At 35.7% G+C, this 24,018-nt stretch overlaps 1 protein-coding gene across 1 annotated transcript; it reads left to right on the top strand.

Moving 5' to 3' along the window:
* Window positions 1–2,078: 2,078 nt before the first annotated feature.
* LOC129257582 (inner nuclear membrane protein Man1-like) lies at window positions 2,079–22,589 on the top strand. Its single transcript, XM_054895946.2, has 14 exons — window positions 2,079–3,687; window positions 5,002–5,030; window positions 5,966–6,035; window positions 6,931–7,013; window positions 8,003–8,097; window positions 8,840–8,991; window positions 9,848–9,949; window positions 10,290–10,392; window positions 11,277–11,445; window positions 12,139–12,178; window positions 13,921–14,008; window positions 15,759–15,864; window positions 17,725–17,803; window positions 18,381–22,589. Exons 1-14 carry the CDS (start codon window positions 2,154–2,156, stop codon window positions 18,518–18,520), a joined length of 2,790 nt encoding a protein of 929 aa, XP_054751921.2. The 5' UTR covers window positions 2,079–2,153; the 3' UTR covers window positions 18,521–22,589.
* The last annotated feature ends 1,429 nt before the right edge of the window (window positions 22,590–24,018 follow it).

The following is a 24,018-nucleotide window of genomic DNA, read 5'->3' as shown; positions in this document are numbered from 1 at the left end:
TGCTTTTATGTTTTTAACAAGCGCTTCTGGCCTGTCTGACCTTGGCATTATGTAGTCTAAATATGAATACCTTATATCATCGAATTCTATCATCAGGTAAAAGCCCCGGTAAAAACAGTCCATGAAAAACACGAGTATACAAGTTTCTGTAAATATTGAAATATAAGACATGACAATGGAGTAAATAATTTGAAAAGGGTAAATATAACCCAAAATTATTGAAAAGAAAATCAGTTATATTTGATAGCGAACTAATCTACAAGACTACTTTCACAACAGAAGCTGGGCTGATCGAGTTCCGTGACGCGTTGTCTGGAAGTATGGAAGGCGAGGTGTTGCAAAATGTGAACGCAGCGCCGTAGCGATGATGTGGAATACAGATTTTTTTAATGAAATGTTTCCTAACGACCTGTTGCTCATTCCATGGACCTGCAGTAGGTCCATGCTCATTCTAACAGTAGAAGGTGGATACAGACAGCCAGGCTAATTCTTCAGTCTGAATTCACTCTAGATGTTGCAGTGTGAGCAATTATCGACCCCTACGTGCAATATTCTTTGGAGTTTTGGGAATGGGGCACTGAACATATAGGCCGATATTGGATGGAAGCTAGCTCACAACGTAGCATCCAAGTAGGCCTATAACTTGCATGGAAAACGACAGTCAGGGATATGGGGTGGGGGGGGCAACACTTTACTCTCTCTCCCACCTTCTCTCTCTCTCTTTCTCTCTCTCAATCCCCATACCACTGTGCTGATTAAATTTTGTAAGGCTTCATTATTTTCATTGATAGGCATAAGGACATTCATTTTTGTGGGCATAGGGATGGTAGGACAACAAAACTCAAGTCCTAATAAACATAATAAAAAATATTTAAAAGTTACAGAAATTCCATATAACTTCTGAAAAAGTGGCAAAGTAGATCATGTTTATGTGCTAAAAAGTACATAGAAGAAATGCAGTTCGCTCAGCTGTACGTTGCACAGATGCGTGCGCATCCATGAACTTCATCATGCAAGCCTATATCTATGGCTTTAGTATGCATTGGGTGCTGCCCTGCACAGGTTTTATATGGCCACACATCGAAACTTCATCAATTCAAGTTTCGAAAACGATCCATAAATTTGGTCCCATTCGAACCCAAAATTCATAAAATGCGAAACGTAAAATGAGCTATCGGATTCTCTGAATCATCAATAGATTTTAGCTTATTTTGAGCGGATTACGTTGGATTTCAAAGCTAAATTTGGTAACAAAATCTGGTTAAAATCCAGCCGGTTACAATGCCATATGCACTGTACAGGGGTACAATCACAGAGGAGGAAATGGAGTATTCTTCCGCCCTGCCATAGACCTTAACGTTAGGGATTCGCCGCGATCAGCATCAACGCATTCACAAGTGAACCAACCCGCACATTTTGTGCCCATCCGCGCGAGAGCACGTGCCTATGGCCATGCCTACCTTTAATTAAGACGTTGATCTACCTGTTTCTTTCTTACAAGCATGCATGCTTTATTTGCAGTCAGAAAAAGTCATCACTTCCACCATCAATTATTGCCTATTTTGACAAAACAGAGAATCGCAAAACTTCTCCAGAAATCGTGATTGTTTGACACATCATTCATGCACTTGTCACTTGTGCAGAATGAAAATGGACAATTATGTTATACCGAGGTTGTTTTACCTGACTGCTAAGAAAGCACGAATGCCTGTGAGCAAGCAACCAGGGGACCAACGGCTTAAGGTCCTCTCCGAGGGACCTGGTAATGAGGATAAATGCCTTACCAAAGGGCACTAGCGCACCACTTGGGAATCGAACCCGGGTCACCGGAATCCGAAACCCCCGCTCTACCGACTGAGCTATCGCGCCTTACAGTGCATTATAGTGACATAAATCCATATATAGATCTATTATATTCTCTTTATAAAATCAAATCAGATGCAATTATCTATTTTCTCATTTTGAATTTGTACCCAAATTTAAAAGAAACGACAACGAGCACCTAAAAAAACCTACACCGGTATGTGGTCCCGGGTATGTGGTTTATTTGCATTTCGCACCGCCTTGCTTTCCATATACCGGTAAGTGACGAGACATCGACAATCGAATCTCGATTTTATTTTCCTGTGATCGCAAATGACCTGACGCTCAAAATGGCGGCAAGGGGAGATCCTCCGTTGACCGACAGTCAGCTCCGTGAAGAGTTGATTTCGTATGGATACACGCCAGGTCCGATAACAGGAACCACTAGATCTTTGCTTTTGAAGAAGCTCGACAAACTGAGAAGTGAGAAGAAGAAAATTACTGCAAAAGCAGCTTCCAGAAAGGTTTCATCGCCCAAGGTATTTGCATTGAGTTCGGATGAAAGCGAAGGAGAGGCTGTGGGAAATTCCAGGGTAACTGCCCCGGTCAGTTCAACCAGACGCCGCAGTGGTGCACGGGTTGCGCGGCCAGCGCCCAAAACAAAGCGCAATTCAGTTGGTGTTAAAAATTCTCAAACTGCACGAAAGACAAGTTCGAGAAGGTCTTTAGGAGTTGGTATAAATTACCATGAGGTTGAGGATGACATCAATGATGATGGGAGTGAAAAAAGTGATCGGGGCCGGGGACATGAATATCAACATCCGAATGAGAGAGACTTTCGTGGTGGACAGTCAACAAATGATGTTTCTAATTCAAGAACGGTAAAGGGTAGGAGAAGATCGATCAGGCAAGGAAGAGGTGCAGGGGACAGTAATACGAACAGAGTTAATGGTGAACAACTCGGTGACAGTACTGTCACTAGTAGTACTGCTAGTAGTAGAAGAGGAGAGTTCTCAGACTCTGATGAGGAATTGTTTGATAAAGGTGTAAAAACAAGAACAAAGAAACAACCGACTGTTGCTAGAACTTCTGAACCTTATAAGTTTTCCAAAGTTAAAACTAAACCAGGTGTGATTGTTCATGATGAGGAGGGGGATGATGATGATAATGAAAATGTTGAAGAAGATGAAGATGACTCTGCTAGTGATAATTCAGGGCAAAGGAACACGTTTGTTGTTAATTCGTCAAAAGACGGATCAAGAAAAGAAGACAGTAGGAGAGGGAGGTGGAATTTTCTCTCTGGTTCATATAAATCAAAAACGGATTCACCACCTCGCATCACATCAAATACTTCAAGATCTAAGGACACGGATACATCTTCAAACTGGACATTTTTCACTTCTCCGTTCAATTCATCTCGTACATCGACTCCCAGAAAAGCCAGCTCAAGCAGAGATGACACAACCTACCACTCCATCAACCCTGGGAACTCATTTCAACCGGATGCCCCGGCAAGTGCTGCAGCAACTCCTGTCAGTGGTAGGCCAACTTTGAGAGGCTCCACATTAGATGCATCATCTAGCAACCATACATCATTTCATGGGCAAACACCAACACCGATGAGCAGCGGCTTTAGACAAGACTACTCTACACCAGCACCAAATGAAAATAGGTTTCAGACCAATGCTCAGACTCCACTCAGAGAACAATCACTGGATGAGGCTCAGATATTTGCTACAGAAGAGAATCTTGGTTCTAGTTGGAGGACTCAATACAGTCATTTTGTTTCTAAAGTGCTTCTTGGGAGTGTCTGCCTGTTCTTCATCATGCTTGGGCTGATGTACTTGAGTGTCAACAGTACTGTGAAATCCAGATATTTGCAAAGTAAGCAAGATCTATTTGTAGAATTAAAATGGTACCCGTATTTTCAACATAAAATCAGACAGAAATTTAGTCTCGTAAGAGATTGTAAATTGCAATTTAATCCATACATTACAATATAAAATCTTGTTTTAGATCACTGCAATTGTTATGGTATATCTTTCACCCAATGCTTTTTGTGACAATTTGAACATGGTAGATATACAGTTATGTTAGAATTCTCCCAAGAAAATGAAACCAGACAAAAGGAGATTGCTTTTTTTCTGGCTGTTTTAAAACACCCCTCATTTTTTTAATTTTTTTTTAAGAAAAAAAAATATGCAGCACTGTTTATACATGTACCATCCAAAGAGTGTTGTGCTCCAAATAATTTGTTGTTATAAAGCCCATTCCAGTCATAATAGATTCTAAAATTGTCCACAATATGACCAAGTGTTTGTACATGTATGATGTAGTAGAAATTAGTAACTGTTCAAAAATAATTTTGACGTTAATGTCAAACCTGTAGGCCTACATTTTTATAGGAGCTATGTTACACATGTCAGTGGATTAAAATTGTTCTTTATATTTTATACTTTGAAAGTTTGAACAATTTAATAGACCCAAGATACATGTAATTTTGGGGCATTTTTGTCACTATTGTATATTGCAATTTGCACATCCAGGAATAGCAATATTATCTCTGATGTATGTAGGTAAAGCTTTTAAAGGACAAGTCCTCCCCAACAAAAAGTTAATCTGAATAAAAAGAGAAAGATCCAACAAGCATAACACAAAGTTTCATCAATATTGGATGTAAAATAAGAAAGTTATGACATTTTAAAGTTTCACTTAATTTCACGAAAATTTCACATCCTGGTCGGTATGTAAATGAGGGAACTGATGACATAGTCACTATTTCTTTCAGAATTTATTATATGAAAAATTCTAATTTTTCCCTCATTGTCCTGTGAAACAAAGTTTTATTTCTCCCAGAACAAGTGGAATTACCATTTTTTTTAAATGGTTCAGTCAAGTTGGTCCTTATTGTCAAATCTTAAAAAAATGAAATATTGTATACTAGTAATTCAAATAATAAAAAACAAAAGAAACAGTGAGGGACATCATCGATTCTCTCATTTGCATGTGACTAAATTGTGCATATACAAACTATTTTGTGAAAAATGAGCAGAACTTTAAAATGACATAACTTTCTTATATCCGATTTTGATGAAATTTTCAGCATTTTGCTTGTCTGATTTTTCTCTATTGATTCAAATCAATATTTTTCTGAGGTAGACTTGACCTTTAATCAAGTATGTTTGTTTTCATATGCAGTTGCTGACATTACAGGTGGAGATGATGTGGTGAGTATACACTTTCGCACTGGCAAAAAGTTAATGCTTTACCTTTTATTAGTGTCTAAAACTTGCAGAGTAGTGGAAATTGGGAGATAGGCTACATGTAAATATTAATTATTGATAGTTTCACAGGGTTGTACATGAAATGTGTGTGTCTTTTATACTGTTTTGAAATGTCCAAACCACATAAAAGTACCTTTAGTCTACATGCACTTTAGATAAATATGTGATCTGAGTTTAAATACGCTACCTCAAGCGATGTTCATGCAGGCTCCACTTCACTACCGCTACACTGTGCTCCACCTACCCGAACATAGGGCCCCAAAACTCGCTCTGATACTCCGAGTGGCAAAGGTGGGAAAAAAATTATTTAAAATTTTTATATTTATTGTAAAAATCCTACATCGAAACCATAAAACAAGAATAAGAAGCTCAGACCCTCGCGCATGCGATGTTTTTAAATCAGCAGCGAATTATTTATACGTGTGAGGAGCTCGATGTTGGCTCTAAATCACCAATTATGAGGTTAACCGGAGGATGGATATGGAGTGAAATTAGGATGAAAAGTAAGAAATTAAGCTTCTTATTCTTGTTAAGCTAGTTTTGATGTAGGATTTTACAATAAATATGCATTTTTTTCCACCTTTGCCACTCGGCAAAGAGTGAGTTTTGGGGCCCGATGTTCGGGTACATGTAGGTGGAGCATAGTGTAGCGGTAGTGAAGTGGAGTGGAGCCTGCACGAACATCGCTTGAGGTATTTATATGCAAGACATCTACTTGCGTAGCAATTATTGTATCATTTCTTTATCTTAGAAAAGTTTATTACTATTTTTAGATAAAATTATTTAGTCAGAGTTTAACCGTAGGAGTTGAGATTTGTACTCATCTTTTTTTACTGGATCCTGTTTTCTTACTGATACTTTTTTCCCCTTGATTTTAGGATTTTTCTGGTGATGAGCTACCACTGTTGATGGGACAGGCCTTGCATGAAAAACTGAGTGAAATAAGAGGTAGTGTACATGTAATCAACTGCAGCGACTTTAATATTGTGCATAGTATTGGTCATGATTGTAGTTAACTATTATAATATGCCCTGTAAAAATCATGCAACATTTGCACTTTCAGTGGTGTCAAGATTATCCACTTTAAATAAGGAGCAAAAATTACATTCACATGTTTCATTTCTCTTGAGGTTTTTGGAATGCTTGAAACTTATCTATGTGTAGTATACTCAACAACAAATATTGGTAAGGTGACACAATTTGTAGCATTACATTGCATAACATGTTATTGCATCAATTATTTTTCCTCCTATATGGTTATTTCCAGAAATGCAATGAATGTTGGATTGCTTATGTCACAGTCCTTCAGGTCGTAATTTTTTATATTTTCAGGGCAAGGCCCACTTTTTTAGTGCGCAATTCTGTATTACATTTATACTAGTAGCCCAAACAGGAAAAATACAAAAGGGCACAAAAATATCCAAGGTTAATCAGAATAACATTAAAGCCAATCAAGAAAAGTAATGCCAATCCCACTTCCATTATGTAATTTCATTGAGAGAATGCAAAAATGATTACACCACACAATTATAAGTTATCTTTAAAATTATGTTTTTTATGATTTTTTTGTGTGCCCGGGACTCAAAAGCTTTTGAGCGGGACCCAGGTACCTGTGAATTGTCCACAGGCATAATTAAGTGATGCTGAATTTCAATTAACACAGGAAGTGAATGTTGTATATGTTCACACTGTTTAGTCTGCCTGAATGATCATGAATAGTAGTTACTAAATAATGTTATCCATTATCATAAATGGAGGCAACTCATTTGTTGTTGATGTTTGGTACAATTTATACTATATTCTGATACAATTGTCATTTTGTTTTCTCCCTGTCTTTTGTTAGGTGATTTCCTGTGTGGTAAATCCCCTGTAAAGAATATGACGATGGATGAAGCTAAGATTTATTTGGAGGAATATCCCTCCATTGTGAGTATTTTATGAAATGTATTATAAAGTGGGTTCAAGAATGTACATGTAGCCATTGGTAGGTGTATATGCTAGTCGGATGTTGATCAGTTAGCTGTTATAAAAGAGGGACTGCACTTGCAATTCATATGCAAACATGATCTTATGTATGCCTGGCTATTTAAATTAAAGTGAATGTCATTCTATTGTTAAATGGGTAGCCGCTGTATTGATAGTTGTGACTACTTTGCCTCTGTTTCCATAGGTGATTACCAGAGGTATTATGTTTTGGGGTTGTCTCACTCTGTCCCTTTAGTTTTCTCAGGATATCTAAAGAACAGTTTGAATGACTAATTTCATACTTTGCACAAGTAGGAGAAGTGATGATCTGATTAGTTTTGGGGTATCAAGGTCAAATGTCAAAGAGATTATTACTACATTGAAATATTTTGTTCTCGGAATTAGCCTACTCCCAATAGCTGAATAATTTTTTCAGGGATCAATGTAAAACTTGGTTCATATTGCAACTTTGATTTTCTTTTTTATTTCATTTTGGGTTTATAAAATAAAAAATCAGAGAGGCCATTATATAATTGAAAATGTGTTCTCGTGATGAATAAGCAATTGTTTAAGAGACTAATTTCAATCTTATGTTTGCATATCTGATAAGATTGACAGTCATGAGGTTTTAGGTATACATGAGGTTCATTACCTACATGTACATGAAAATTGTTTTTCCAATGTCCAAATCATTTTAGGGATCAACTACAAACATCACTCATGTATGTGAGTTTTGTGTGTGTAAGAGTGACAGTGATCTGATTAGATTTTAGGGTCACAAAGTCGAAGGTCCCAGAGGTCATCATTAATTGAATATTATAGAAGTTAGGTGGGTAATTCTGATCTGGGAGAGAGAGAGATGCATGAATTTGGACTGTATGTACCAGTACTCAAGCATTCACATATCTATATTTTATTAATTTTTGTGTGTGTGTTTTTCTTCCTTCTAGCAAAAACGTACACCAAGAAGTAATCCATTTTGGGTTTCAGAGTACATGCCCAGAACTCTTTTCCTTATCACTTCAAATCCACAATGGAGTATAAGGTAAGACTTATATAATAAACATTGCACATGAGCAGATTTATTATGTAGCGGTAAATTGAGAATTTTCTTGTGTATAAAATGCAAATTGGTGGATATTAAAATCATTCAAATTTGTCCATATATCCTTTATGTTTGAAAGTATTTTTTATCGAAAAAAAAATTACTGATATTCAAGTCACAGCCGATGTAGGGATAGTGTACCATCCACACTGTACGCTGTATGTGTGCAGATCTGCGTAACAAATATCTGTCATCTGTATGATCATCAAAGGCTGAGAGATTTTATTCTGTGTTAATACCCTAAGCTCTTTTGCATATTTTGATTTATTTTGTTCTTTAGTACTGTCCAAATACTCGAGTACTAAAGCCTAATGGATTCTGGCAAAATAGTAACATCGCTAGAGAAATACATGTATGTTGAGTAATTCATATAATGGAAAGTCACTGTCCCTATGATTATCCTATCTTTGATCACAAAGGATTAATCAAATATCTTGATTTGATTTAGCAATTTGTTTTAGCTATACTTGTTTATCAGATATAAATAACTTTTCTATTTCTCATCCAATTTTAATTTTACAAACTTCGCCATCGTGTTTCGTTTTTTTCCTTATTTTTCTTCTTTAACTGGAAAGTGTTATATTGCCTTTTGATGTAGTATATTCCCAAATTGTTTTGTTTTTGTTTTTCTATGTGCCAACTGCCAAGGATAACGTGTTATCATTATATTACTTTTTTCCAGGCTGTTTGATACAAAGAAAGAACATCTGACAGAATACAAGTATGATAACGATGTGAAGTGGCTGGAATCTTCTCATGTATACATGAACTTATTCTGTCAGGTCAAGACTACAGCAATCAAACTACTCTTCTGGGCTACCATCCTTGTTATCTGTAAGTGATAGTCTGGCTGAACAGACCCTATTTGTGTATTTATTAAATTGTCTATTAAATATTTTATCCTTTTTCTCAAGAGCCCAACTTAGTCTGTATCTTTATAATATGTCAATTTATAAGTCTTTAGTACAAAGCGTGTGGAAATTTAAAGACTCCATGTGCTGTAAATTTACATGTAGTCTAAATCGCTAGGGTTTGGTCGGATTTGAACATGCAAAAAAAGTCCAAGGAACTGTCTTCAATGTGATTTTTATGATTACAGTATGACTGTACTTTGGTCCTATGTTGATGGGGTTGGATGAGGTAAATTGAATAGTCCATGGTTGAAGTTGACCCGGCCGTGTTGTCTGGACCCCTCTGACAGCCGGGGGGGGGGGGGGGGGGGGGGGGGGTACGCCTTGGTATGTCAGTTGTGGACTGTTATATTATCTTCAAAATTGTTATTTAAAATTTAAATTGTCCTACTAGTAATTTATGCATCAAATCATGATACAGACCCAGCTAGCATTTTTTTTGTGTGCAATAGATAACTTGCCTTTACACACAGCAAAAGAGAACACTAGAAATAGTCAAGTAACCCTATTGTTCTTGGTGTCCACATGTAAAACAAAGAACTTATGAAGGTAGAGGATCATTAGAGTAAGGCATCTTGGGTGTTTAAAACTTTGTAAGAAATAAACATGATTTTACAATTTGGAAGTTGATTTTTACATAGAAAATCAGTCACATATTTTGTGTATTCGACTGATATTATATTGTGCATTGGAAATTAGGTGGGGTAGACAGTAAAACAAAGATTTTTTTTTCATATTGAAATTAAATTCTTGATAATCAATTGACTTTCCCTGTCTAGCTCTTTTGGTATTGTGGCCAGGTTTCTATCTTATCAAGTACCAGATGCAGAGGAAAGAACAGGCTCGGCAAGAAGTCACTCAGCTAGTAGAAAAGATAATTGGTAGGTCCACCATGGTGGTTAATCTTTCTCTTCATTTAATGTATGCTTTTTTTCTCTCTCTGTGCACAATAAGGTTATTAGTACTTTCTTGTTCTTTGGTCTGCTTTGAGAGAATTTTGATTGATTTAAATCCAGCTTAACAATAAATTACTTAACTTTTTTGAATGATAGGATATTGCTGACTAATGATGCATGGACAGTATTGGGAGAATGCTTTGACACAATGTGTTTTATATGTCTAACCTTACATTGATTAGATAAAAATGATATCAATTCACATATCTTTGTAAGGCAGAACACTTGTTGTTTCAAATCAATATGAATGTCTTGTCAATTACAGAGGTCCTTGCTAACCACCAACAAGCCTGCTACCAAGACAAGAGTTTGACACCATACCTAGCTATTCCTCATGTCAGAGATACACTGATCCCTCCAGCTGAAAGGTAGGCTTCCCCCAATTCCATTCAGTCAAGGGGGGGGGGGTGATACACAGTGCAGTGTAGATTTGGCTTCAGGGTATTTGGTTAGTGTTGGGGGTAGGTTATTTAATAGTATTTCTGCATGCAGACATTCGTTTGTGTAATAATTTATGAGTTGACTCTATAATTTTGTTTTAACCCTGTGAAGTAGTGGATAATTAGGATTGACTAATTAAAAACGTGCAAAATATATATAATGATCCTGATGGTTAGTTGACCAGTCTTTGCAATTTATGATAACTTATCCACCGGTTTATTTTTGTTTTGGTAATGAATTTGAAATTGATTTTGATCAATATAATGAGATCATATCACTTTTATTATTTCTTGAATATGCAGCCTCGTAAATAGCAACTCGTTCACAATAGAACATCATTGTAAAGAAATATTTTATTTTAATAATTCTTTTGACAACAAAGGTTAAAAAAAAAAGACTTATCATTAACATCAATTTGAAAGATAATTTTCAAGGGCAAATCACAAGACTATCATAAATTAAGTAAACTGGAGTAAAGTTGTGGACAACTTTATGACCCTCTTCCATGAAACCTTTCAATAACAACTGCTGGATTTCTACTGTTAACTAGCTCTCATCTATCAAAATGATATGGTGGCAGTAGCTCATGAAATAAATTGTAGGTTCTCAAATGACTTGATCTTTCAATATTTTTATAGAGGTCCGACAATGCCCTATTTCAAATAATGTGTGATTAAACATAAATATAAGAAGATGATTATTATAAATATTTGCATGACCAGGATGCTAAGTTTTTTTAACATCCATAGTTGAGTTTAACCTCGCCCAATAGTTTGAAAGCTTATTCTTCATGTGATCTCTTTGTTACTAGACATAAGAAGCAGCACCTGTGGCAGAAAGCTGTCCAGTTCCTGAACGTCAATGAATCTCGTGTGAGAGTAGAGACACAGCAGGTTGCTGGTGAAGAGTTTGCTGTATGGAGGTGGGTTCAACCGTCTCCTGCTGTGGCTGTCACATCGTTTGTACCCATCACTGATAGGGTAAGTAGACCAAGTACACTCAATCAGCAAGGGAAGCGCAAATAGCAATAGGCACACACAATGTACATTTAGTTCCTGTGTGTTTCTATCAGGTTTGATACAAAATATAATGGGAAAGAGCCGAATTAGGGGGGAAAAATATCTTGATTGCATAGTATCTTTAGAATTTTCCAGCTCTTTAATGCAATTTTGTTGGAAGAAGAGTGTTGCCAATTTGAAGCAAGTTAAAGAAGTGGATTGTATATGACGACTGGTGGTGTACGGTCTTGTTAGTTCTGTCTCTTGGTGGTTGGCTTTCAAAAGCTTGATAATTTGTTTTGAAGAAAGAAAAAAAACTTCATATGTTTTGGATACTGTAAAGAGGCTTTCATGACCTCCAGACAAACCCCTCCCCTATATTCATGTATGTCCAGCAGGGTTGTCATACGGTGAAAAAATACCTGGCACCTCACCATATGGTTAGAGGGGGGGGGGGTAAAAACTAGTGGGCTTTAATTGACAGTATCATTTTCTTTGTCAATTGTGAAATAAGTACTGGTCATTGATTGCATTGGGTGCAAGTCAGAAATGTTTAGTGGTGGATGGTCCCAACCTGTGCAGTCCATCATAATGTTATTAGGCTGTCCAGTTAAGATCACTAAAATGTTATGTAGTTGATCAATATGAGTAACTCTATTGTTTTTGTTTTTTCAGGATATGAATCCCAAAAGAGCAAAGGTGTGGCAAGGAACAGGTAAGGCTTTCATGTAAATGAATACTATGATGTAGGCTGATTAATAGGTTTGTAAGCTGGTTTAGAATTGGAGCTTGTGATGGTAATACTGATGGCATTGGTGCTTTTGATGGCATTGGTAATAACAATAAAACAAGCTGTTAGTGTGTGCGTGTATGTGAAAACTTACTGGGACTCACTGAATTTCAGGCCCACATTACAAGGAGCAATGGTTTCTCAACAAATCAAATTTCATAAAGATGCATTATCTCAAAATTCAGTGTCAAATATGTATAATGATGTTTTTTAGGTTATTTTTAATGACGTTAGGTTCAATATGATTGTTTTTCATTTTCTTTCTCTCTCTCTCTCTTTCTCATACTATCTTTTAGAGTGCGAAGAGACTTAATTATAATTTGTGCTTAATAAAAATTGAGTATAATTATTAAATGAGCTTTGTCTTTAATTCCTTGAATATGAGACTAGAACATGCAAAGATATGTTTACTTTTGGCTAAGCACATACATTCTATATGCAAAGGATGACAAATAATTTACCACTTTCTCATTGCTCATGAAAACAAGGGCAATACAGTTTTTGTCTCACCTGCATAGCAGAGTGAGACTATAGGCGCCGCTTTTCCGACGGCGGCGGCGGCGACGGCAGCGTCAACACCAAATCTTAACCTGAGGTTAAGTTTTTGAAATGACAGCATAACTTAGAAAGTATATGGACCTAGTTCATGAAACTTGGCCATAAGGTTAATCAAGTATTACTGAACATCCTGCCTGAGTTTCATGTCACATGACCAAGGTCAAAGGTCATTTAGGGTCAATGAACTTAGACCATGTTGGGGGAATCAACATCAAAATCTTAACCTAAGGGTAAGTTTTTGAAATGTCATCATAACTTAGAAAATATATGGACCTAGTTCATGAAACTTATACATAAGGTTAATCAAGTATCACTGAACATCCTGCATGAGTTTCACGTCACATGACCAAGGTCAAAGGTCATTTAGGGTCAATGAACTTTGGCCGAATTGGGGGTATCTGTTGAATTACCATCATAACTTTGAAAGTTTATGGATCTGATTCATGAAACTTGGACATAATAGTAATCAAGTATTACTGAACATCCTGTGCAAGTTTCAGGTCACATGATCAAGGTCAAAAGTCATTTAGGGTCAATGAACTTTGGCCAAATTGGGGTATTTGTTGAATTACAGCCATAAATTTGAAAGTGTGTTGGTCTAGTTCATAAAACTTGGACATAATAGTAATCAAGTATCACTGAACATCCTGTGCGAGTTTCAGGTCACATGATCAAGGTCAAAGGTCATGTAAGGTCAAAGAACTTTGGCCACGTTGGGGGTATTTGTTGAATTGCCATCATATCTCTATAAGTGTATTGGTCTAGTTCATAAAACGTGGAAATAAGAGTAACCAAGTATCACTGAACATCTTGTGCGAGTTATAGTAGTTTTCAAAATCAGCACTGCTGCTATATTGAATCGCGTGATGCAGGTGAGACGGCCAGATGCATTCCACTTGTTAATATTACTAGCTCAAAAGTGTGATTGTTATGATATGACGATCTGCGTATAATTTGTACAATGTTCTAGAATATGGGTACAATATATCCTCATTTTTTTTTAGTTAAATAATATTTGTAAGACAATATTTTGATATGGCTTTTTCATCAATTATTGCAATTAAGATAATTGAACCATCTCAATGGTCTATTTTTTTGGTCTTTTGCAGCTTTTGCAAGCCTGGATAGTGCAGTGAAAGCCAGTGCCTATAACTACACTCCGTGCCTCAAAGTCAGAAATATGTTTGATCCTACACTGTAAGTTGCTTTGTCACACTTGGTACGTTCTGTATAGTTAACATCCTGTCAGTCAAAATGTTGAGACAGATAGCTGTTCTGTGGAAAAACTGAAAAAACCTAGTTCTGTCATTTCTAAGATTATTATCCACATTTTGGGAGGGGAAATTTCATCGTTCTAAATGATAAAATAGTATCAAGAATCATGGAAAATGTTCTTTGGAGCAATTTGTTCTTTTATCCATTGTCAAGTGTGCGCTAAGCATAATTCAACAAGAATCATTGTTTTGAAAATGGATGAGGTAAGTGTTCTTATTAAATGCCACTTGTGCTAATGATAAAAATGAGTTGGACATAATCCAATGAAATGATTATCAAAATTATATCAATTAATAAGAAATATGACCCAAATGATTTTGGTAGAAAATGTGCAATTTGCTGAGAAATTGACATAGCAAGCACAGCATTCCAGTCAGATGTCTGGTCTTTTTCCAATGAACGATACAATACACTGCCCACATCTACTCTTTTTTTGTTGGTGATCATCAGTATGGTTATTTGTATGCTTAGATTTCACGATTTCACAGTTATAGATATATCATGATACGGTTATAATGAATCTTTATTTTAAGACTTTCTTATGAAATCATTGTTCGCCCTGATCTTTCTTCTTTGATCATGCCCAACAACCTCATTTTTGTCTCACCTGCATAGCAGAGTGAGACTATAGGCGCCGCTTTTCCGACGGCGGCGGCGACGGCGGCGGCGACGGCGGCGTCAACACCAAATCTTAACCTGAGGTTAAGTTTTTGAAATGACAGCATAACTTAGAAAGTATATGGACCTAGTTCATGAAACTTGGCCATAAGGTTAATCAAGTATTACTGAACATCCTGCCTGAGTTTCATGTCACATGACCAAGGTCAAAGGTCATTTAGGGTCAATGAACTTAGACCATGTTGGGGGAATCAACATCAAAATCTTAACCTAAGGTTAAGTTTTTGAAATGTCATCATAACTTAGAAAATATATGGACCTAGTTCATGAAACTTATACATAAGGTTAATCAAGTATCACTGAACATCCTGCTTGAGTTTCACATCACATGACCAAGGTCAAAGGTCATTTAGGGTCAATGAACTTTGGCCGAATTGGGGGTATCTGTTGAATTACCATCATAACTTTGAAAGTTTATGGATCTGATTCATGAAACTTGGACATAATAGTAATCAAGTATTACTGAACATCCTGTGCAAGTTTCAGGTCACATGATCAAGGTCAAAGGTCATTTAGGGTCAATGAACTTTGGCCAAATTGGGGTATTTGTTGAATTACAGCCATAAATTTGAAAGTGTGTTGGTCTAGTTCATAAAACTTGGACATAATAGTAATCAAGTATCACTGAACATCCTGTGCGAGTTTCAGGTCACATGATCAAGGTCAAAGGTCATGTAAGGTCAAAGAACTTTGGCCACGTTGGGGGTATTTGTTGAATTGCCATCATATCTCTATAAGTGTATTGGTCTAGTTCATAAAACGTGGAAATAAGAGTAACCAAGTATCACTGAACATCTTGTGCGAGTTATAGTAGTTTTCAAAATCAGCACTGCTGCTATATTGAATCGCGTGATGCAGGTGAGACGGCCAGAGGCATTCCACTTGTTAATATTCTCACCATTGATATGGTTTTCCAAAATAAATTTAAGTTGTATTTTGTTTTTGTAGTTTGTATACATTGATTACTTACTGTTGATAATCTTGAATATGACAGGGAGTCTGGAATCAACTGGCATTTGACCATACAGGATGCCATCTTAGAGAGATGTGGGGATGACAGTGGTATCATGCACATTGCTGTCGAGAAGACTTCTAGAGAGGTAAATGTTTATTGTATACTGTATTGCTTATAGAGGATGTCATCGAATTGTTTATGCTTAGTTCACACCAACAGCGGTTTGATGGCGCTTTAAAGTGGCACCAAAGTGTAACAAAGCATCAGGGTTGTAATAGATCGTTTGAAAGCTTGGAGTAAAGTGGGACATTCGGCAAGAGCGGCAAAATATTGTATACTGTTTATAAATTTGGGGAGCTCTGTCACAAATTGACTAAAGCGCTGAGAGCATAACAAAGCTCAGCAAAGCTTGACTCAAAGCGTAGGAAAGCTTAACAGAGCTTGGTTCAAAGCGGGGACACCAGTCTTCACGGTCTGTCACCACTTGACACGCTTCGTTAAGATGTCTCAAGATTTGCTACGATCTGGCATGAAGATCTTACGCAAGGTTAGACGCTTTCATCAAGATCTGAACGCTTTGTTACGCTTTAATGAAGGACTCCCACGAATTGAGACGCTTTGATCAAGGATTGACACGCTTTATAAGGCTTTGTTACGCTTGGAACGCTCTTTCACATGCTCCTACAATATCCACGCTCTGTCTCCATCCCTATAAAATAGCGCTGCGACTTCAGTACCAGCAGGGAGACAAACATTGTGTCTTCTTCAGATAGATCATGCTCTGGAACTTCTGGATCTTGTTGTTCTGCCATTGTGTTCTGGAGTCAAAGATCAGGGCTCGAAACTAGCGGTTGCCCGGGAGCCATTGGTAACCAAAACTACCGGCGGGCAACCTAAAAGTTATACATAGTGCCTGTTTTTGACAACCTGAAAGTTTGCCCCAGGCTTTCCAGAGTAGCACATTTAGTCTATGGTGCAAACGCCAAGTGAAATTATCTACTGATTGGTTAGCAAATCACATAATGTTATCATATTATAATAAATAGTTTTCATAGGTTAACTATATTAATCACAGGAGTAAAATAGCTTGAAATACCTTCCTCTCTAATAGTTATTCGTCTGAAGGAAAACACAATTTGCTTCGCTCCCTCGCTCATGGATTCTGTAAAAATTTGAAGGCTCCCTTTGGCATGAGCTTATCTAAATCAAGGAGTGGCTGGTTAAAACAAAGGGTTTCACAGGGTCTAGTGTGATTTCTCTGAATTTCAGTTATTACATTTAATAATAACAATAGGACTATGTAGGTCTTGTGAAACATGCAACATTTTGAAGCGATTTGCTATGGATGGTTCACACATTCTGTGTACAATCAACAGTTATTACCTGAACTTCATTATGGCAACCTAAAATGCCATTTGGCAACCTAAAAATTGATAGGTTGCCTGGCTGGCAACCAAAGAAAAGAGTTAAATGAGAGCCCTGGAGATGCAATGATTTTGTGGATCTGCTGCATCTTTATATAGGCTCTGGATCAAAAGCGGCATGAAATTGGCGATCTCGATATTTTCCAATGCGTAACAGAGAGTAATTCTGCACAACAGAGCTTGATAATCGTCTCAGAGCCTGATTTAGAGCATCTTAACCGCATTAAAGCGTAATAAATCTTATCAAAGCCTAATCAAAGCGTGAGGAACCGTAACAAGTAGGGGAAATAATTTGTCCCGCAAAGTGGTAACCAATCGTATCAGAGTGTAACATTACTTATGAGATTGTGATAGTTTTTTGGAAAAGTAAACAAAAATGATGGCGCTGTGCTCGGCGGTTTAAAGCGCGGCATTCGCCGTGAGTGTGAAGGGTGTTTAGATCTCAAAGGGGTTCAAGTTAAATTATCATATTAATTCATCAAAATCACAGTTATTTGTTTCAATCTTTCATTTAAAAAATAAATGTTTTCTGCCTAATTGTGTCATTATGGTGCAATTTTTTTGTTTATTTCAATTTACAGGGATGTGTCTATGTGAAGTGTGTTTCAGCAGAGAAGGCAGGCATAGCATTCCGGTGCCTTCAAGGAAGCTGGTTTGATGGTAAGACTATGCCATGATTTTATAAGTAATTCTATTCATTTTAATTGAAAAGCTATTAGATAGTATATTTTCAAAATGTGCAGTTTTAAAATTTAATTCAAATGATCTTTGTTAAGAAAATTATGGAAGTTACTTTCCCTGTATTGTCATAAACATAAACATTGGATTCATATCAGTTTTGACAATCTTTTACTGTCAACATCAGTGTATCTTTGTTATTGCTGACATTTTCTTACTTTCAAAAGACAATAATAGGTAAGAATTATTCAAAGCCATGATATGTTTTTAGGAACAAGATGCTTAAGAATATAGTATAAATGTAAAGCTAAAGAATGCCAATATTCAAAGTGTCAATTCAATACAAGGTAAGATTGTGTAATGAAGACACTTGTGATTATGTTGCTAAATCTGATTTAGTGATCAAATTAGAATTCACAAACATAAAAAAAAAGTTAAATAATCATCAATATTGTAGGTTAAATATTGATCTTTGTATGATAATCTGAGGTCCATGTTTATAAGAAACAAAGAAAAAGGCTGGCTTCAAACCCATTTTTATTATGTTTTCTCTTGATAGGTAAGCTTGTGACAGTCAAATACATTCGACTTGACCGATACCATCAGCGTTTCCCATCAGCTCTTAATGTGACATCATTGCTGAAACCTTCCAACAATCTCCGTATGTCACTCCAGTCACCTCCCAGCACACCCAGCTGATCACCCCTTTGTGGTTCATCCAACCTTATATAAAATTGTAATAAACCTTTTTCTAAGCAACTTTCTGCTTTTCTAATTGATATTGATATGAAGGAAGAGAAAGTGAGTTATTATTAATCTCAGAGGCCCATTTTTATACCAAAGTCAAGTATGGTGCCAAGCAAGTAACCACTTTTCTCCTGCAACCAAACAAAGTGATCGGAGGACGTTCTTAGTTTCTATTGGGGTATTTAAAGGAAATGTTAAGATAGTTGCAGAGATATAGTAGAGGACAGGAGTTCTGAGTCACTAGACAGCTAAGGAAAACTCTCTTCCATAGACTTTGTACAGTGACTCAAGGCAGAGGCCTGCACAATGTGGCCATGAGGTCAACCTTGACTCCCATTTATATTAGAGGCTTGGTTACCCTGTTTGAAAAGGACACACTAGGAAAATATTTCCTTACAAATAGTATGTTACAACTAATCATAAGCCTACATTGGTCTAGATGATTGAAGGAATTTATGTTCTTGATAGATCGGATGGTTTTGTTTTAAGCAGTATATTTTCTTCTAGTATAATTTCAGAAAAGTAACACTTGTCAAATGTATTCCACCTTGTGTTATATATATTTTTTTCTATTTTTCTGGGAAGACATTCCACCAAGCAACATAAATAGTCTGTAAACTCATCATGCTGTTTGTAGAGGCATATCATGTTTGGAACTTGTGATGTGTAATTAAAGTCATGCAAGGCTTGACCAACATCTGATGACCTGTTTTTGGTTTGCCAGATCCCCAGTCATTTTGATGCCAATCATTTGAAGTTTGAATCCAATATTTCTAACTTAAAATTCTTGTCATCAACATTCTCATATTCTTTTTGTTTACAAGCTTCTGAATATACAGTCTATTATTTATCAATATTTTTATCAAAATACTATAGAAATTTCATTCAAACTATGTTAAACAGGAAAAAAATTGGGAACAAGAATAGAACTCAGTTGTGTGTAAAGTTATATGTAACTTACTCTATGAAACACCCACTCGGGTTTTCAAAAAGTATGATATCAAAATACCCCAAAATTTGCATGAAATTATAGTAAACAAGAAATAGGAAAGGAAGAAAAAGTATGAATGTGATTTAACTTATTAATTGATTGCATTTTAATGGGAAGGAAAGGTAATCCAAAATTATTTTTTTTAAGATTGAAGCTGGGAGTTATTTCATTATCTACCTCTTGTAGATTGGTCGGTGAGAGTGAAATATAAACATGTATAGATTGTAAAGATTGTACATTGTTGATTACTGTAAAGTGAAAGGAAATAGTGATGTGTTTGAAATGAAAACCACACAAAATTCATGATCATACTGATGGCTGGTGTCAATATTAGTGAATGCATAATATTTATTGGTAAACAGTTTTATGAATGAGTTAAATGATCAATTATTGGAATATAAAAGTTAAACTTTAAAGAGAGAGAATGTTTAGGTATTATTTGTTTTGTTGAATTCTAATGATTTTTCTCTGTATAACAATTTTTGTGTCTAATCATTTCAGTTTTTGTTATTTTGAATTGATCTCATACCAGCCATTAGTGATTATGTGATTATGTGTGGTTAGTGTAGATGGTTCTGTGTGATAAGTTATTGTACCTTACATAATATTTAAAAAGAGTTGGTATAGCATTGTAATCATTAGATTGTTGAGTTTGGTTTAAATTTGGTCAATTTTATCTTGTGGCTTGTATTTTATCTACATTGCTCCTGACCATCTTTGTTGAGTACCCTGTAGGGTGCGACGTTCTTGTTGGATTAGCATGTGAATGTGACAAGGTTAGGGGAATACTCCCCAAGGAGTGGAGAATGTGCACTATGACACTGATTGCTTTGAGCGACTGGGGTCCGACTAAAATAGCTTGTGTGTATTTCCACTTCATTGCACTAGTCCGATCATGTTTTGGGCTCAGGACGATTTCACCCCCGAAAGGCTCAAAAGAGCCCTGGAAATTAAGTAAAAAAGTGACCTGGAAAATTCCCATTCATTGTAATGTTAAAGCTTCTCAATCGTTCCAGATTCAGCCAGTAGGCCTAAGTTGGAAGAAGTAGCCCCTGAATATAAACAATTTTTTTTTTGCCTGTATGATGTTAATATTCATATTTATATATATTCTAATACTGCAACTATACTTTGTTCAGTAAGTTGAAAAATGAAACTTCATATATAAGTTAGGAAATTATTAGATGATGCATCAGGTCATATGCATGTAATTATTCTTATAATCGAATAGCTGTTAAGGGATCATCTTTAAACCTGTTTCAAGTTTGCATAAGACGAAGATGTGATCAGATTTCAGGTTCATGAGGACAGAGTTCAGAGGTCAATGTACATCGAAATACCCCATCTTGCAATAACCAAAGAACCATTAGAGGGATCAACTAGCTGATGTATGCATATAGACATGATGATCTGAAAAGATTTTGGAGATTTGGAGTCATGGGTTCAAAGGTCATATGCCTGAAAATATTTTTCTTGCAATAACTAGAGAACTGCTTGAGAGATCAACTTCAAATTTCTCTCATGTATGCAAATGTGAGTGAGGATGATATGATTTGGGTTCACAAGGTCAAAGGTCGTAGAGGTCATTATTTGAATTTCTGTAGAAGTTTGGTGTGTAACGTATTTCTGATCTGGGAATGGTGAAGGCATAGGCCCGTATTCTGAAGTCGGGTATAACTTAGACCATGGTTTAACTCTGTGCTAAAATTATGGAAAGCCAAACATGTCAAAATTTTGTTTGCATTGTATGCTTCTTATGTTCACTGTGCTCTTAATTTTTTATCCTTCCCAGACAGTATAGAATGATTTGAGAGTAAAATGACCTGATTCATTGAACCTCTGCTGTTAGAGATTTATGTCATAATTAAATACTTCAATCACAACTTTAGACCAGAGTTTGAATTAAACCTGACTTCAGAATACGGGTCATGGATTTTGGCTTTATGCAGTTGAGTATCCATCTACATGTAGTTTTGTGTAATTATCAGTATTATTAATTGTCTTGTTTATTTGTCAATTGTGTATGTAGTGTACATTTGATATATAAGATATCTTCTCCGTTTTCAATGTGCTATCTTGTTATCCTGGGTTTCAACAATTTATTAATTATACTGTGAAATCATCAGCCCAAACAGGGTCTTCTGTCATAAAACCTATTGATAGCAAGTTTCAAGCTTCTGATATTCTGGCATTTGATTGGCCGAGAGCACACTTGTCATATAATTTCACAATTTATTATTCAAAACAAAGCTTTGTAAAACAGGGCCTTGTGGCGTGCCTTTCATTGATGATATTGAGTAAAAAAATTCTTCTTGAACAGTTTAGAATACCACAGATCAAGTAGGAATTATTTTCAAAGTGTTTTTGTATGATATAATTACTACATTTTTTAAAAAGTTATATTTATCCCTTCAAATTTAATAAGAATGCCAATTATTTACTTGTATCCGAAATATGTAGAAATTGGTGACAAGAACAAAGGATTTACAATATAAAATTGCTTACATTAGCTGAAGATATTGTAATGTAATGATTTGGTGCTATTTTAAAAATCATATAACTTTCTATTTATGTTGTATTGCTATGGAAATGTAATTGTTTAATTTCAGAAATGTTTAATATTTTACAGTAATTAACAGCAAAATAGTTACCATCAATGGTCAGTTTCCCCTTTTCACCATTAGGCCAATATAAAGATGCTTAATACAGTAGATGCAACTTGCAAACATTATAACAAACTTGTATTTAAAAAAAAATGTAATACCTGTACTCAGATTAATGTACTTACAATCATAATCAAGAATTATAACAATATATATCCATGCTTGTAATATTCCATGAATAGTTCTAGCACCTGTATGATACAACAATTTGTAATCAATAGGGAAATATTGCCATTATAATTCCATCTTTATTAATAACATAAACCAACTGGCAAGGGAAACATGGAGGAGAGTGTGCACTTGTTATGCTTCTTGCATGAGTGTTCTGTATGAATAAAATTGTGAAATAAAATGTAAATACAAATAATTTTGTTTGTCTGGGCTTTTTTTTCTTCTTTATTCTTCTGCAATCTGTGTGGACTTGGAGGTCAGTATCAGTGGTATCACCATGTAAGAGGAGGTTTTTTTTTCAGTCATTCATAAGATGATGCATATTCTTTATTTTTAATACATATAGAAAAATGTCATTTAGCAAGCATTTTCAACTGCACCCTTGAATTTACTTTTGTTTCCATATGTTTGGACTTTACCAACATAACTTCTCTTCTAAATGTGCGATGTCATTTGATTTCTCACCAATTGATATTTGATTGATCAATATCTCTTTTGGTTATTAAAATATGAAGCAAATAATAATCACTGTTAGTGATGGTGATGGGCAAACTATTGAGGTGAGCTGGATGTACCTATCTTGGTGAAGCAAACCTGAGGAAAGGTGGTGTGTACATTCAGCTCACCAAGGAACTGATAGTTTGCGTTACATGAAATCATCATTGATTAATTTGCTGTATATTCCACATCTGAAAATCTTTACTTACTAAGTTACTTAACAAGAAAACTATATCATTATTATCTACAAGAAAGATTAAGTATAAAAATCATGGTTTCCCTTGAAAAAATTTGAACTTGACGGAGTCGATTTGAGCATGTTTTACTGCTGTATAATGTAAAGTATGCTTTATATTAGGCAATTTACTGACATGATGAAAATGAAACAAAACAACAACAAAAATAGAGGAAATTTATTGCACTTATACTAAAAATGATTGATAAATTAATTGGACTTTGTGGGGTGAATGCCAAATGAAGTTATCAGCGAAACAAAGGGTAAACTCAATAGATACATCTCTCTGGAGAAACTACACTTTTAGTATCCCTAAATTAGACCACAAAAGAGCCAATCTGGAATAAAATTATTGGAAATGGTTTTTTGACTGATTTGAGTAGGTATGGGTGTCAACATTTACCAAAAAAAAGTTAGGAGGAATACGGGTTGGGGAAAGTGCTTTTTTTCAAGGTCAAAGGTCAATGACCTTTTTGTATATACTGTATAATGGTATCTCTGAGATGGAAAGGCACAGGTTGGTGATAATGGTTTCAAAATGCACAAATTCTTACCAGAATATCAAATAGAATAAAATTAATTACCTAGAATGCACATTTACCTATAAAATTCAAGGTCAAAGCCTTTCAAAAGGTCAATTACCTTTTTACATTATACCATACCGTATAATGGTATCTCTGAGATGATAAGGTACGTGATGGTGATCATGGTGTCAAAATGTACAGATTCTTACAAGAAGATCAAATAAAATAAACTTAAGTACCTAGAATGCACATTCACCAATAAAATTCAAGGTCAAAGCTTTTCAAAGGTCAATGACCTATTTACATTATATACCATACTGTATAATGGTATCTCTGAGCTGAAAAAGCACAGGTTGGTGATCATGGTG

The sequence above is a fragment of the Lytechinus pictus genome, chromosome 3, assembly GCF_037042905.1.
Source record: "Lytechinus pictus isolate F3 Inbred chromosome 3, Lp3.0, whole genome shotgun sequence".
Lineage (NCBI taxonomy): Eukaryota > Metazoa > Echinodermata > Echinoidea > Temnopleuroida > Toxopneustidae > Lytechinus > Lytechinus pictus.
This window is presented reverse-complemented; position numbering and strand designations above follow the sequence as displayed.

What these genes read in the sequence shown, in the direction of transcription:
- LOC129257582 (XM_054895946.2), top strand. Translation starts at nt 2,154, where the DNA reads ATGGCGGCAAGGGGAGATCCTCCGTTGACCGACAGTCAGCTCCGTGAA. An exon ending in AATCCACAATGGAGTATAAG is followed by an intron (nt 8,098 to 8,839) that starts GTAAGACTTATA and finishes ACTTTTTTCCAG; the next exon opens with GCTGTTTGATACAAAGAAAG. An exon ending in GGCTACCATCCTTGTTATCT is followed by an intron (nt 8,992 to 9,847) that starts GTAAGTGATAGT and finishes TTCCCTGTCTAG; the next exon opens with CTCTTTTGGTATTGTGGCCA.